Below are 13,128 nucleotides of genomic sequence, written 5' to 3' on the forward strand. Positions count from 1 at the left end.
AAAACACTTTGTTGAGACATAGATATCATCAAATCCACTAGTTTCAAACTTTTTAACTTTCATAAAAATGTTTTAATAAACATTAATAAGTTTCCTTACTCATTAAGTTAATATTTATGATTTATAATGCTAAATAAAACTGATAAATCACTCTTAGTGGACTCTAAATACCATACGGCTTTGATACCTACCATAATCCATTTATTTAAAAAAATTTTTTTACCATCATTCATTTATAAAAAGACACAAACAAGCTCTTTTATTTTTTTTTTAAACATTTATTCAGCTTTTGAGAGACAGAAAGAGACAGAGAGTGAGTGGGAGAGGGGCAGAGGAAGAGGGAGACACAGAATCCAAAGCAGGCTCCTCTGAGCTGTCAGCACAGAGCCTGATGTGGGGCTCAAACTCACAAACTGTGACATCATGACCTGAGGTGAAGTTGGCTGCTTAACGGACTGAGCCACCCAGGTGCCCCCAAACTGTTTTCTTAACATTGAAAAATTTTATATTCCTTTCTCTATTTAAATTTATATTTGTATTATACTTTTTCCTGCCAGATTTTATCCTTATGTAATGTATTTTTGTGCATGAATTATATTTTTATGTAATATGCATATATTAGGAAGGTAATACATTTTTATACATTAAAGTCTTTTGTGCATATTAATCATCCTATCAGGTCTCTGCCACAAATATATGCCTGTAAATTGAATTTAAAGATATCTCCTAGGGGGCTCCTGAGTGATTGAATTGGTTAAGCGTCCTACTCTTGATTTCTGCTCAGGTTGTGATCTTGCCATTTATGAGATGGAACCCTGTGTTGGTCTCCATACTGACATTGGGGAGCCTGCTTGGGAGTCCCTCTCTCCTTCTCTCTATGCCCCTCTCCTGCTCACGTGCATGTGTACACTCCTTCTCAAAAAATAAATTAAAAAACTTAAAAAAAAAATCTATTCATTAAATTGTAATTAACATATAGTTAGTAAAATAACGTAAATGTATTAAAATGTTGAGTAATTATTAAACAAGAAAAAATCTTATTGGAAATGCATCTTTTAATGAGGTGGATGAAGCTAATCTAATTTTTTTCTTTTAGTTCAGCCTTTCTTGGATAAATAATGCTCATTGCTGCAGTTAGACAATGTTCAGCATCAATTTTATTTTCCTTTTTTCTTTTAGAGATGTGAAGAGGTTCAGGATAGGCCCCCCTCAGAATGTGCCACTTTGGCATGTGGATTATTTTGAGCTGAAGACACTTAAAACCCGGTGGGCTCAAGAGGAAGTAGTGTCCTTCCCTAACCACATGGAAGAATCTACACTGAGAGTCTTTCCAAGAATAAGGGTTATTAACAGAGATAAATTTTATCTAAGTGACCCATCTATATGGTAGGGCACACATCTAATTACCAAACATCTCTTATCACCCTTTGAAGTACATTCCTTTCCTTAAAATCCCAGACCCTTACTCCCTCTCCTTAGTTCAGAATGACAGGTATACCTCATTTTGTCTGACCGACTTTGGAATTTCCATGTCTGTGTGGATTCCCCGTACATATACCTATTAAAGTTGATATTCTCCTGTTAATCTGTCAATTTGATTCTTAGTCTGGCTAGAAGGACCTTCAAGGGCACACAGGTTCTTGCTCCCTGAGAAGGGAATGAGGAATTTTTGCTTCCTGACAGGTAGAAGTGCTGAGAAATGTGTTCACATAATTAATTGGATGGAAGTAGACAGAGCTTTGTTTCACCAGCATCACTTAATTGTTTGAGCATCTCTGTCATCAAATGGTCTATCATCAAAAATTATTTTTATTTGTCTATCAGCTGATAATTTGATTAGGTCCTTCAGTTTTTTTGAAAGCAAAGAATTAGAAACCATCTGACTTCCAGTTATTAGAGTCACTAGAGACATGCAGTTCTGGGAAATGCACCAAAAAAGACTTTAGTACGTCTTCTTAAATAGCTAGTAATCATATCTATTAGTGTTTTACTTATAGGTGTATGTTTACCTAAACAGTTTAGGACATGCTGGGGAAAGTTAAATATTGTTAATTTCAATATACCTATGTCAAAAGGATTTAAAAATATTTTTTTAATGTTTATTTATTTTTGAAGGAGAGAGAGTGTGAGTGGGGGGGGGGGAGCAGAGAGAGAGGGAGACACAGAATCTGAAGCAGGTTCCAGGCTCTGAGCTCTCAGCACAGAGCCTGACGTGGGGCTTGAACCCACAAATCGCAAGGTCATGACCTGAGGCCGAAGTTGGATGCTCAACCGACTGAGACACTTAGGTGCCCCAAAAGGATTTTTTTTTTTTTTAATAGAATGTTTTTATTGAGTGCTTTAAACATGTTTTAGTCAAAATCATTCATTCAGTTGAAGGCCACTGTCTGCCGTGGAACGATTGGTAAAACTGTTCTTCATTGTCAAACAAATCAGATTTGCTTTCATGATAGAAAAAGTCTGGCTTCAGTTTTCAGTTCGAATAAATGATTTGATTTTTGTTTCTTTGACAACCATGTTCTGATAGTTAATCCTCAGTAGATAAATGGAAGGCAAGGAACCTTGTTTAAAATTATTGCTTGGAAGAAGTAAGTTGACTCTTGGTTTTTTTTTTTTTTTTAATTTATTTTAATGTTTATTCGTGTGTGTGTGTGCGTGTGCGCGCGCGTGTGTGTGTGTGTATGTGTGAGAGAGAGAGAGAGAGAGCATGGGGGGTGGGGGGAATGAGTGGGGGAGGGGCAGAGCGAAAGAAAGACACAGAATCCGAAGGAGGCTCCAGGCTCCAAGCTGTCAGCACAGAGCCCAATGCAGGGCTCGAACCCACAAGTCGTGAGATCATGACTTGAGCCTAAGTTGGATGCTTAACTGACTGAGCCACCCAGGCGCCCGAAAAGATAAACTTTTTAAAGAAAACTGTAATCAACTTGTGTCCTATTCTATAATATACCTGAAAATAGAACATCCTACGACAGATAGTTCCCCATTGATAATTTGTGGCTTCATTCTTTACAGAAATAATGTATAAAACAGGAATTCCTGTGGGCAGTTTATGGTACTTTACTTACAGAGGCTTTGAAGATAAAAATATTATGAACCATTTCTTGTTTAGCACTTCAGAGGTTTTTATACCCCAGCCAATGTAGTACAGTTCTATTTAGGATGTGTGAGAGGTTTGCCATTCTTTTCATAAAGTGGGTAAAGGGACTTGTGAAAGGGGAGGCAAGAAAGGAGACTCTACATGCATGACCTTTCCACTTAAACCCCTGACCCATTGTCAGGCAGCTTAGTTTTAGGAAAGAATTGAACGCAAGTGGGAATTGAAGACCTGGGAAATGCCATCCAATGTTTATTTTTTTCTGTATACTCCTCAGAAACAGTTACCTTTAGCAGTACAAATTATATGGTAATTTGAAAGATAAATGTTCTAATATTTATCGCAACTTCTGTTTTATAGACAGGGAAAGTGAGACTTAAATAAATGAAATGATTGCCTATGGTCATTAAGCTAATAAATAACAATTTATTTTTCCTCCTGTGTCATGCCACCTAGGACATAGTCTGGTGCATAGATGTTTACTGTATATTTAATGAATGAATAACTGCTTATTGTTTTGTGAACTTCTAAATACTTATTGTAGTAATTTCTTGAATTTTGAACTACTAGAGGCATGTAACATTGCAGATTATTCACTACAGAAGAATATTGAAGATACCTTGTGTTGTCAAAGGTCAGGTTGATCCTACTTCAGTTCTTTGGATGGTGTCTATGGCAGTGACTAATAGAACAACAAAGAACTTAGGTATTTTTCAATGTTTTATCAATGAAGACAGAGGACTGTAACAGTGTAGTAGTGCTTATTTGATAGGAGTTAACTCATTGTATGTTGATACCACAGTCAGATGTCCATGAGGCAAAGGTACTTATATGTTTATATGGTGTATTTTTTTGTTTCTGTGTTACAGGTATTCTCTTAAACCAAATGACCAAATCTTGGCTGAAGACAAACACAAGGAATTGTAAGTACATTAAACCCTAGGTGGTACATAGTTTATTCCTCTATGGAGGTGTATGTAAACAATCTGAGTTTTCAAATGATATAAAATATAAAGATGTAATTAACACTATTACCTTAATACTAGTAAGATTAGGATAATTTACATTACATAAGATTAACATAGGAAATAATTGTTTCTGCATGCGTGTTAAAACATGTAGTATTGCATCATCTAGACTAAGGGCATATTGGGAAATATATAATTTCATTTTCTTTCCCCAGATAAAATATTAAAGTGTTGTTAATTTTACTCAATTGACTTCCCCAACCTCATTATTAAGATGACAAAATGTAATTTTGTTTCTTTTGTTTCTTTATGAAAAGGTAAGTGGCTAGTATTGATTGGCATAAGGAAAAACACTTTAAAGTTTGGTATATGAACAAAATTTTGTTCCTTTTTAAAATTTTAATGTTCTTAGGGTTCTTTCAGGTAAAAATAACTTGAACATATGATTCTGGGATATCTCCATTGCTATTTTTCTGCTCTGTTATAGTATAGTATAGTATAGTATAGTATAGTATAGTATAGTATAGTATAGTATAGTATAGAATAGTATAGTATAGTATAGTTCCTCACAGGAACTTTGAGGTTTTTAGTTAAAAATGATAGGTTTGGGAATTTTAAAATTTCATCTTAATCTTTTTAGTGTCATTGTCCAAAGGAGACAGCTATAAAATAATTTATATGCTTCTATTTTCTACTTAGTCTACTTTATTTTTCCCATTGTACCATAAGAAAGTTCTGGTAGCCTTAATTATTATGCAAACACTTAATGTCAAATAATACTGTGGAATTAAAAATTCGAGGAATCTGTGGCTGGCTATACACCTTCAGGTCGGACTACACTTATTCTAGATATCCTTATTAAGGTTCTATCCTTTAATAAATATACTCATGAATTTTACAAACTTCCATCAGGATTTTCCTGATGTTTGACACTCCCTAATGTTAAAGATATTTTAACTTCTAACTCAGGTCCCTTATGGTTTAATTTAATGCAATCTTCAATTTGTATATATCTGTATGAAGAATAATTTTTTGTAGATAGAGTCCTTCAAGACTATTATTTTTAGACTCAGCATCAGGAATATATTGATACTGTAATAGCTTTATGTGGTGACAGATGGTAGTTACACTTGTGAGCATAGCATAGCATGTAGAGATACCATAGCTATACTATGTCATATAGCTGAAACTAATGTGAAGCTTTGTGTCACCTATATGCAGATAAAAAGTACACACACAAAATATTTTTTTCTCAAGGTTATATAGTGATTTTTCAAAACAATTTTATTGTATTTTTTAATGTTTGTTTTTGAGAGACAGAGACACAGAGTATGAGTGGAGAAGGGGCAGAGAGAGAGAGAGGGAGACACAGAATCCAAAGCAGTCTCCAGGCTCTGAGCTGTCAGCACAGAGGCTGATTCGGGCCTGACTCACCAACTGACTGAGCCCCCCAACCACCCCAAGGTATAGCATTTTAAATATCATGGGTATTTTTATGGCCCCTTAATCAGGGGCCATTTTCTTTCATGTCTTTGAAATTATAGAACTTTGATTCTAGAAATGAGCCCTAGAACTAATATCCATTTTTTTTTTATAATGAATTAGGAGGGATTTATATGATAAATGACTTGCTGATAAATGACTTATACTGCTACTTACTGACAATACTGGACCAGAATCTGTTTCCTGATTCCCATTTAGGTGCTTTTTCTGTGCACCAAGCCATTCCCTAAGTATATAGTGATTTTTTTAAAACAGTGATTTTTTTTTTTTAAATTAAAAGGGTCAATATCCATTGCAGTACTCAATAACTGTTTATAATGACTGTTTAATTTTATAGTATTATATTATGGTTTTAGAAACCAGCTCAGACCAATAGCCACTTATTGAGTGTGTTAAAGAAAACTTAGTCAAATATTATGTATGCCTGATTCAAAATGCAAAGCTCTTCTCATTCTTCCAAGGAAAGGGTGTAATACAAAGCTTTTGATCAACTTGGTCCTAAAAGTTTTGAGAGATGTTTATGAAATAAGTCAATTTTATAGTTATATATAATTTAGTTTATTTACACCATACATTTACAACCATATACTATGTGAAGTAATTAATTTTTTTTCTTTTTTACTTCTCAGTTCTTTGAACATTCACAATCTAACTACATTTTATGTGAAATAATTTTAAAGTACTTTTTTCTTTTTTTACTCTTTCTTTGAACATTCAGCATCTTTGTCATCGACATCTTTGTCACCACTAGAACCTTTTTCTCTAGAACACATTAGTCTTCTTTGACCTAAATTGTTTGATTCCATGTATGATACTTTCATTGGGCATTTCATCCTAAGGTATAAATGCCTCTTACATGAGAAAAGTATTTTTTTTTAATTGATTTTGATATGTGGTCATTATCTTTATAAGCTGTTTACTATATTGATTTTTAATTAATTAATTTTTAAAATTTAAATCCAAGTTAGTTACATATACTGTAATAATGATTTCAGTAATAGAATTTTGTGATTCATCACTTACATATAACACTCAGTGTTCCTCCCAACAAGTGCCCTCCTTAATGTCCATTGCCCCTTTAGTTCATCCCTCCACCTGACACCCTGTCAGTAACCCCCAGTTTGTTCTCTGTATTTAAGAGTCTCTTATGGTTTGTCACCCTCCCTGTTTTTATATTATTTTTGTTTCCCTTCCCCTGTTCATCTGTTTTGTTTCTTAAATTCCACATATGAGTAAATCTTACGATATTTGTCTTTCTCTGACTGACTTATTTAGTATAATACACTTCAGTTCCATCCATATTGTAAATGGCAAGATTTCATTCTTTTTGATTGCCGAGTATTATTCCATCATATGTGTATATATATATATATATATATATATATATATATATATATATATTCCATCACATATATATATACACACATACACACACACACACACACACACACATACACATACACATACATATACAGACACACACCACATCTTCTTTATCCATTCATCAGTCGATGGACGTTTGGGCTCTTTCCATACTTTGGCTATTGTTGATAGTATTGCTATAAACATGGGGTTCATGTGCCACTTAGAATTAGCATTTTTGTATTCTTTGGATAAATACCTAGTAGTACAACTGCTGGGTCATAGGATAGTTCTATTTTTAATTTTTTGAGGAACCTCCATACTGTTTTCCAGAGGGGCTACACCAGTTTGCATTCCCAGCAACAGTGCAAAAGGGTTCCCCTTTGTCTGCATCCTTGCTAACATCTGTTGTCTGGGTTGTTAATTTTAGCCATTCATCATGATGGGTGTGAGTTGGTATCTCCTTGTGGTTTTGATTTGTATTTCCCAGATGATGAGTGATGTTGAGCATCTTTCTGTGTGTCTTTTAGCTATCTGGATGTCTTCTTTGGAAAAATGTCTATTCATGTCTTCTGCCCATTTCTTCACTAGATTATTTGTTTTTTGGCTGTTGAGTTTGATAAGTTCTTTATAGATTTTTGATACTAAGTTTTTATCTGATATATCATTTGCGAACATCTCCCATTCCATTGGTTGCCTTTTAGTTTTGCTGATTATTTCCTTTGCTGTGCAGTAGTTTTTTATCTTGATGAGGTTCCAATAGTTCATTTTTGCTTTTGTTTCCCTTGGTTCTGGAGATATGTCAAATAAGAAGTTGCTGCAGCTGAGGTCAGAGAGATTGTGGCCTGTTTTCTTCTCCAGAATTTTGATGGCTTTCTGTCTTACATTTAGGTCTTTGATCCATTTTGAGTTAATTTTTCATGTATGGTGTAAGAAAGTGATCCAGGTTCATTCTTCTGCATGTTGCTGTCCAGTTTTCCCAGCACCACTTGCTGAAGAGACTGTCTTTATTCCATTGGATATTCTTTCCTGCTTTGTCAAAGATTAGTTGGCCATATGTTTGTGGGTCCATTTCTGGGTTCTCTATTCTGTTCCATTTTTCTGTGTACTTGTTTTTTTTTTTTTGCCAGTACCATATTGTCTTGATGATTACAGCTTTGTAATACATCTTGAAGGCCAGAAATGTGATGCCTCCAGCTTTGGATTTTCTTTCAACATTACTTTGACTATTCGGGGCCTTTTCTGGTTCCATACAAATTTTGGAATTGTTTGTTATTTTGTTAGGATTGCACTGGATATGTAGATTTTTTTGGGTAGTATCGACATTTTAACAATATTTGTTTTTCCAACCCAAGAGCATGGAACGTTTTTCCATTTTTTTGTGTCATCTTCAAAAAGCTTTTTTTTTTTCATAAGCCTTCTATAGTTTTCAGTGTATAGATTTTTCACTACTTTGGTTAGGTTTATTATTAGGTATTTTATGGTTTGGTGCAATTGTAAATGAGATCAATTCCTTGATTTCTCTTTCTGCTGCTTCATTATTGGTGTATAGAAATGTGACCAATTTCTGTACATTGATTTTATATCCTGCGACTTTGCTGAATTCATGTATCAGTTCTAGCAGTTTTTTGGTAGAGTCTTTTGGGTTTTCCACACAGGAGTATCATGTCGTCTACAAAGAGTGAAGGTTTGACTTCCTTCTTGCTGATTTGGATGCCTTTTATTTCTTTCTGTTGTCTGATTGCTGAGGCTAGGACTTTAAATCCTATGTTGAATAACAGTGGAGAGAGTGGACATCCCTGTCATGTTCCTGACCTTAGGGAGAAAGTTCTCAGTTTTTCCCCATTGAGGAGGATATTAGCTGTGAGTCTTTTGTATATGGCCTTTATATGAGGTCTAAAATGAGTCTCTTGTAAGCAGCATGTAGATGGGTCTTATTTTCTTATCCATGCTGATACACCCTGTGTCTTTTGATTGGAGCGTTTAGTCCATTGACATTTAGAGTGAGTACTGAAGGATATGAATTTAACACCATGTTGCCTGTTGAATTGGTGTTTCTGGTGATGTTCTCTGGTCCTTTCTATTCTTTGTTGTTTTTGGTCTTTTTATTTTTGTTTTGTCTTTTCTCTGCTCAAAGAATTTAAGAATTTAAGTATCCTCCTTAAAATTTCTTGCAGAGCTGGTTTAGTTTTTGTTTGGGAAACTGTCTTTCCCTTCTATTTTGAATGACAGCCTTGTTGGATAAAGAATTCTTGGCTATGTATTTTTCTGATTCAGCACATTGAATATATCCTGCCACTCCTTTCTGGCCTGCCAAGTTCTGTGGATAGGTCTACTGTGAACCTGATCTGTCTTCCATTATAGGTTAAGGACTTTTTTCCTTTGCTGCTTTCCTAATTTTTTCCTTTTCTGTGTATTTTGTGAATTTTACTATGGTATGCCTTGGTGATGGTCAGTTTTTGTTGAATCTAATGGGGTTCTCTGTAATTCTTGGATTTTGATATCTGTGCCATTCCCCAGATTAGTAAAGTTTTCCACTAAAATTTGCTCACATAAACCTTCTGCGCCTTTTTATTTCTCTTCATATTCTGGGGCTTCTATGATTCAGATGTTATTCCTTTTTAATAAGTCTCTGAGTTCTCTAAGTCTTGTATCATGATCTTTTGCCTTTATTTCCCTCTTTTTTTCTGCTTTGTTATTCTCCATAATTTTATCTTCTGTATTGCTGACTCGCTGGTCTGCTTTGTCCATCCTTGCTGTCATGGCATGCGTTTGAGATTGCATCTTGGTTATAGCATTTTTAATTTCAGCCTAAATTTTATTTCTTTTATCTCTGCAAAAAGGGGTTCTCTGGTTTCTTCTATGCCTTTTTCAAGTCCACCTGGTATTCTTATTATCGTGTTTCTAAATTCTGGTTCAGACATCTTACTTATATCTGTGTTAAGTCCCTGGCTTTCATTTTTTCCTATTCTTCTTTTGGGGTGAATTCCTTTGTTTGTCATTTTGGAGGAAGAAAAAAATTAATAACATTAAAAATAAAAATTAAAAACAAAACAAAAAATCAAATAAATGAAGCTAGATTCTAGGTATGTTTTGGTCTGCTTGTTGAAAGAAGCTTGATAGAGAAATAAGGGAAAGGTAGGAAAAAATTTAAAACTTAAAAAAATTATATAATAAAATAGAAAAATTAAATAAACAAAATAAAATAGAATAAAGAAGTAAAGAAATAAAAAATAAAGTAAAAAATAAATTTTTCCTATTCTGTATCCAAGAAAGGAAAAAAAGAAAGATAAAAGAAAACAATTTAAGCAAAAACAGAAGCAAAGAAAATGAACAAATAAATGAACCAGAAAACAGAATGAAACTCAAATGAAGTTACCTCCAGTTTCCCCTAGAACTCAAGCTATGAAGCACTCTATAGTTTGAACACTAAGCAGATGGAGTGACTTGTGCTGGTATTCCTGTAGGATGTGCTTGGAGGGTGGAGTTGGGCAGGGCTTGGTGTAATGGCTCTGTTCTCCATTAGGTGGCGCTGTTTAGCTTACTGGGGTGGATCAGTGTGCATGCATGCATTCATGGGAGATGTGGAAATGAATGGCTTCACCCAGCTCCGTAGTCTGGCGCAGAAACTTCATACTCTCACCGACCTACGATCAAGCTCCTTTGTCTGAGCCCTCCATCCACTCCCTGCCTGTATCCTGCCTGTGTCCAAGCTGTCTGTCTGCCAGGCAGCACTTCCTTCCAGAATTTTATCTCAGATGGTGTTGTTTGAAAACCCCACACTTCAGGGGCGCCTAGGTGACTCAGTCGGTTAAGCGTCTGACTTCAGCTCAGGTCATGATCTCCCGGTTCATGAGTTTGAGCCCTGCATTGGGCTCTGTGCTGACAGCTCAGAGCCTGGAGCCTGCTTCAGATTCTGTGTCTCCCTCTCTCTCTGCCCCTCCCCTGCTCACACTCTGTCTCTCTCTCTCAAAAATGAATAAACTTGGGGCGCCTGGGTGGCTCAGTCGGCTCAGGCTCAGGTCATGATCTCACAGTCTGTGGGTTCGAGCCCTGCGTCAGGCCCTGTGCTGACAGCTCAGATCCTGGAGCCTGTTTCCAATCCTGTGTCTCCCTCTCTCTCTGCCCCTCCCCCAGTCTCACTTTGTCTCACTCTGTCTCTCAAAAATAAATAAATATTTAAAAAAAAAATGAATAAACTTAAAAAAAAAAAAAAAGCAAACCCCACACTTCAGAGACCCATGCCAGCTCTCTTGGGGAGGGTCTTGCTGAGCAATGGCTGGGTGCTAGTTTGCCCCAGATAACGTTTGTGTGATTGCGCAGTGGCAGAGGTTCAGAGATTACGGCAAATCACAACACACATCTGGCACCAGGTTTTGCTGAACTGTGGTGTCTTTGTTCCCGAACCAGTAAATGTGGCTGCTTTCTGGGGTCTGCTGGGACCTTTGCCTGTGGGGAGGCCATATGGTCTCTACCAAATGCATTCCAAGCAGGGAAACCACTTCTCCCAATGTAGCACACAGACCCCTCATACCGTGCTGCCTGCTCCTGGGGATTTGACCTACTTCCTCACCAGAACACTATCGGGCACTAAGCTCTGAAACTTCGGACTCTGTGCTCCACTGTTTATAGAATCCTGGTGGTACTGAAACCCTCTCCTTTCTCGCTGTCAATGGTTTTGGGGAACAGATTTCTTGTTCAGTTCCGTGCAACTGTTTTCACTTTCTCTTTCTCCAGTTGCTTTGAGGGGGAGTGCTTTTCTTGCACGATCCGGATGTGCAGTTCTCTTCCCCTTCCTTTTTCTCTCTGTCCTCCCTCTATGAAAATGGCTCCCTACCCTCCACGGCTTTTCTCTCCCCTGTTCACCTCTCCACACCACGTACCTGCTGAGTTCTCTGGCTCAAGTTAATGCAGATCATTGTGTTGTTCCTCAGATCAATTTCTTTATGTGTTCAAAATGGTTTTGTGCAGATCTAGCTGCGTTTCAGGGATGAGACAAGCTCAGGACTCCATGTTGCTCTGCCATCTTAACTCTTCCCCCTACACTATTGCTTTTTAAAATTGATCTTTAAAAAAGCTGTAACATATACCATTTGTGCTTGCAAAGCTGTGCCTCCAGGAGTACCTTGTAAATGTATGTTAGATTTATTTTGCTCATTTTTTAAACCAATACCATCAGGTGACTTCTGTGAGAATCTCAAATGAACATTGATCGAATTTATTTCAGGCAACCACAAATGGTTCTCACCTTCTCTGTGACCAGAGTTTATCCTGTTTGGTGAACTTTTGACTGTGCTCTCACTTTAAAATTCTAGGATTTCATAGTTTCTTCACATCTGTTGTTATACCTGGATCATGAAACTTCTGGAATATTTGCTTAAATATTTTACTATTTCAAAGAAAATTATTAACCCTGACATAAAGAAGAAGAACTCATTATAAGAGATAATTTTGGGATTAAACTTGGATTTATATTCATGTATGTATGATGGATGAATGAAAAATATATGTCATTATTGGTAAAATCTTAAAACCTTTAAAGGATTAATCCTGGGCTCCTGGGTGGCTCAGTCGGTTAAGTGTCTGACTTCAGCTCAGGTCATGATCTCCTGGTCCTCACGGTCCATGGGTTCAAGTCCTGCACCAGGCTCTGTGCTGACAGTTCAGAGCCTGGAGCTGCTTCAGATTCTGTGTTTTCTTCTGTCTCTCTGCCCCTCCCCCTGCTCGTGCTCTCTCCCTCTCTCTCAAAAATAAATAAACATTAAAAAGAAAATTAAACTAACTTGCAATTTTCTGCTTTTGAAGAAATGTGTACTGCCTTGGACTTAGCATTAGAAGAAATTTATGTATGAATTTTGTCATAGATTACAACCTTGGTGTATCAGTTCCACTATGAGTGTTAAGAAATAAAGGAATTTACTGTAGGAATTAAATCTTGTTCAGTTGTGGAAGAAACTAGGGAAGTAAAGGCTCACAAAGAATCAGAGAAAAGTCCAGTCCTGGTTCAGTTTCATGAGTTGAAGCTTTCAAAAATCCACCGCTGGAGTAAACTGTAAAGGAGGCTGGTAGGTTGTTGGCTCTTTGCAGCTACCACCTCTCAAGTTTCAGTGGAGCATCTGGTTTTAGTGCTGGTACTGTTTGGGAGGGTGAGCTGGGGTGGTATGGGGATAAATAAGGGCAAATTGGAATTCTACCCATACT

General features: G+C 36.4%; 1 protein-coding gene across 8 annotated transcripts in view; it reads left to right on the forward strand.

Annotated features, from left to right (window-relative positions):
• The window catches only part of ADK (adenosine kinase), a 517,703-nt gene that overhangs the window by 62,516 nt on the left and 442,059 nt on the right, over nt 1–13,128 (forward strand). For all 8 annotated transcript variants that reach the window (XM_042909145.1, XM_042909147.1, XM_042909148.1 and 5 more), the window contains one exon: nt 3,964–4,017. In XM_042909145.1, the coding sequence (XP_042765079.1) occupies nt 3,964–4,017 (54 nt within the window). The remainder of the gene's footprint in view (nt 1–3,963; nt 4,018–13,128) is intronic.

Source organism: Panthera leo, chromosome D2 (genome assembly GCF_018350215.1).
Source record: "Panthera leo isolate Ple1 chromosome D2, P.leo_Ple1_pat1.1, whole genome shotgun sequence".
In the NCBI taxonomy this organism is placed as follows: Eukaryota; Metazoa; Chordata; class Mammalia; order Carnivora; family Felidae; genus Panthera; species Panthera leo.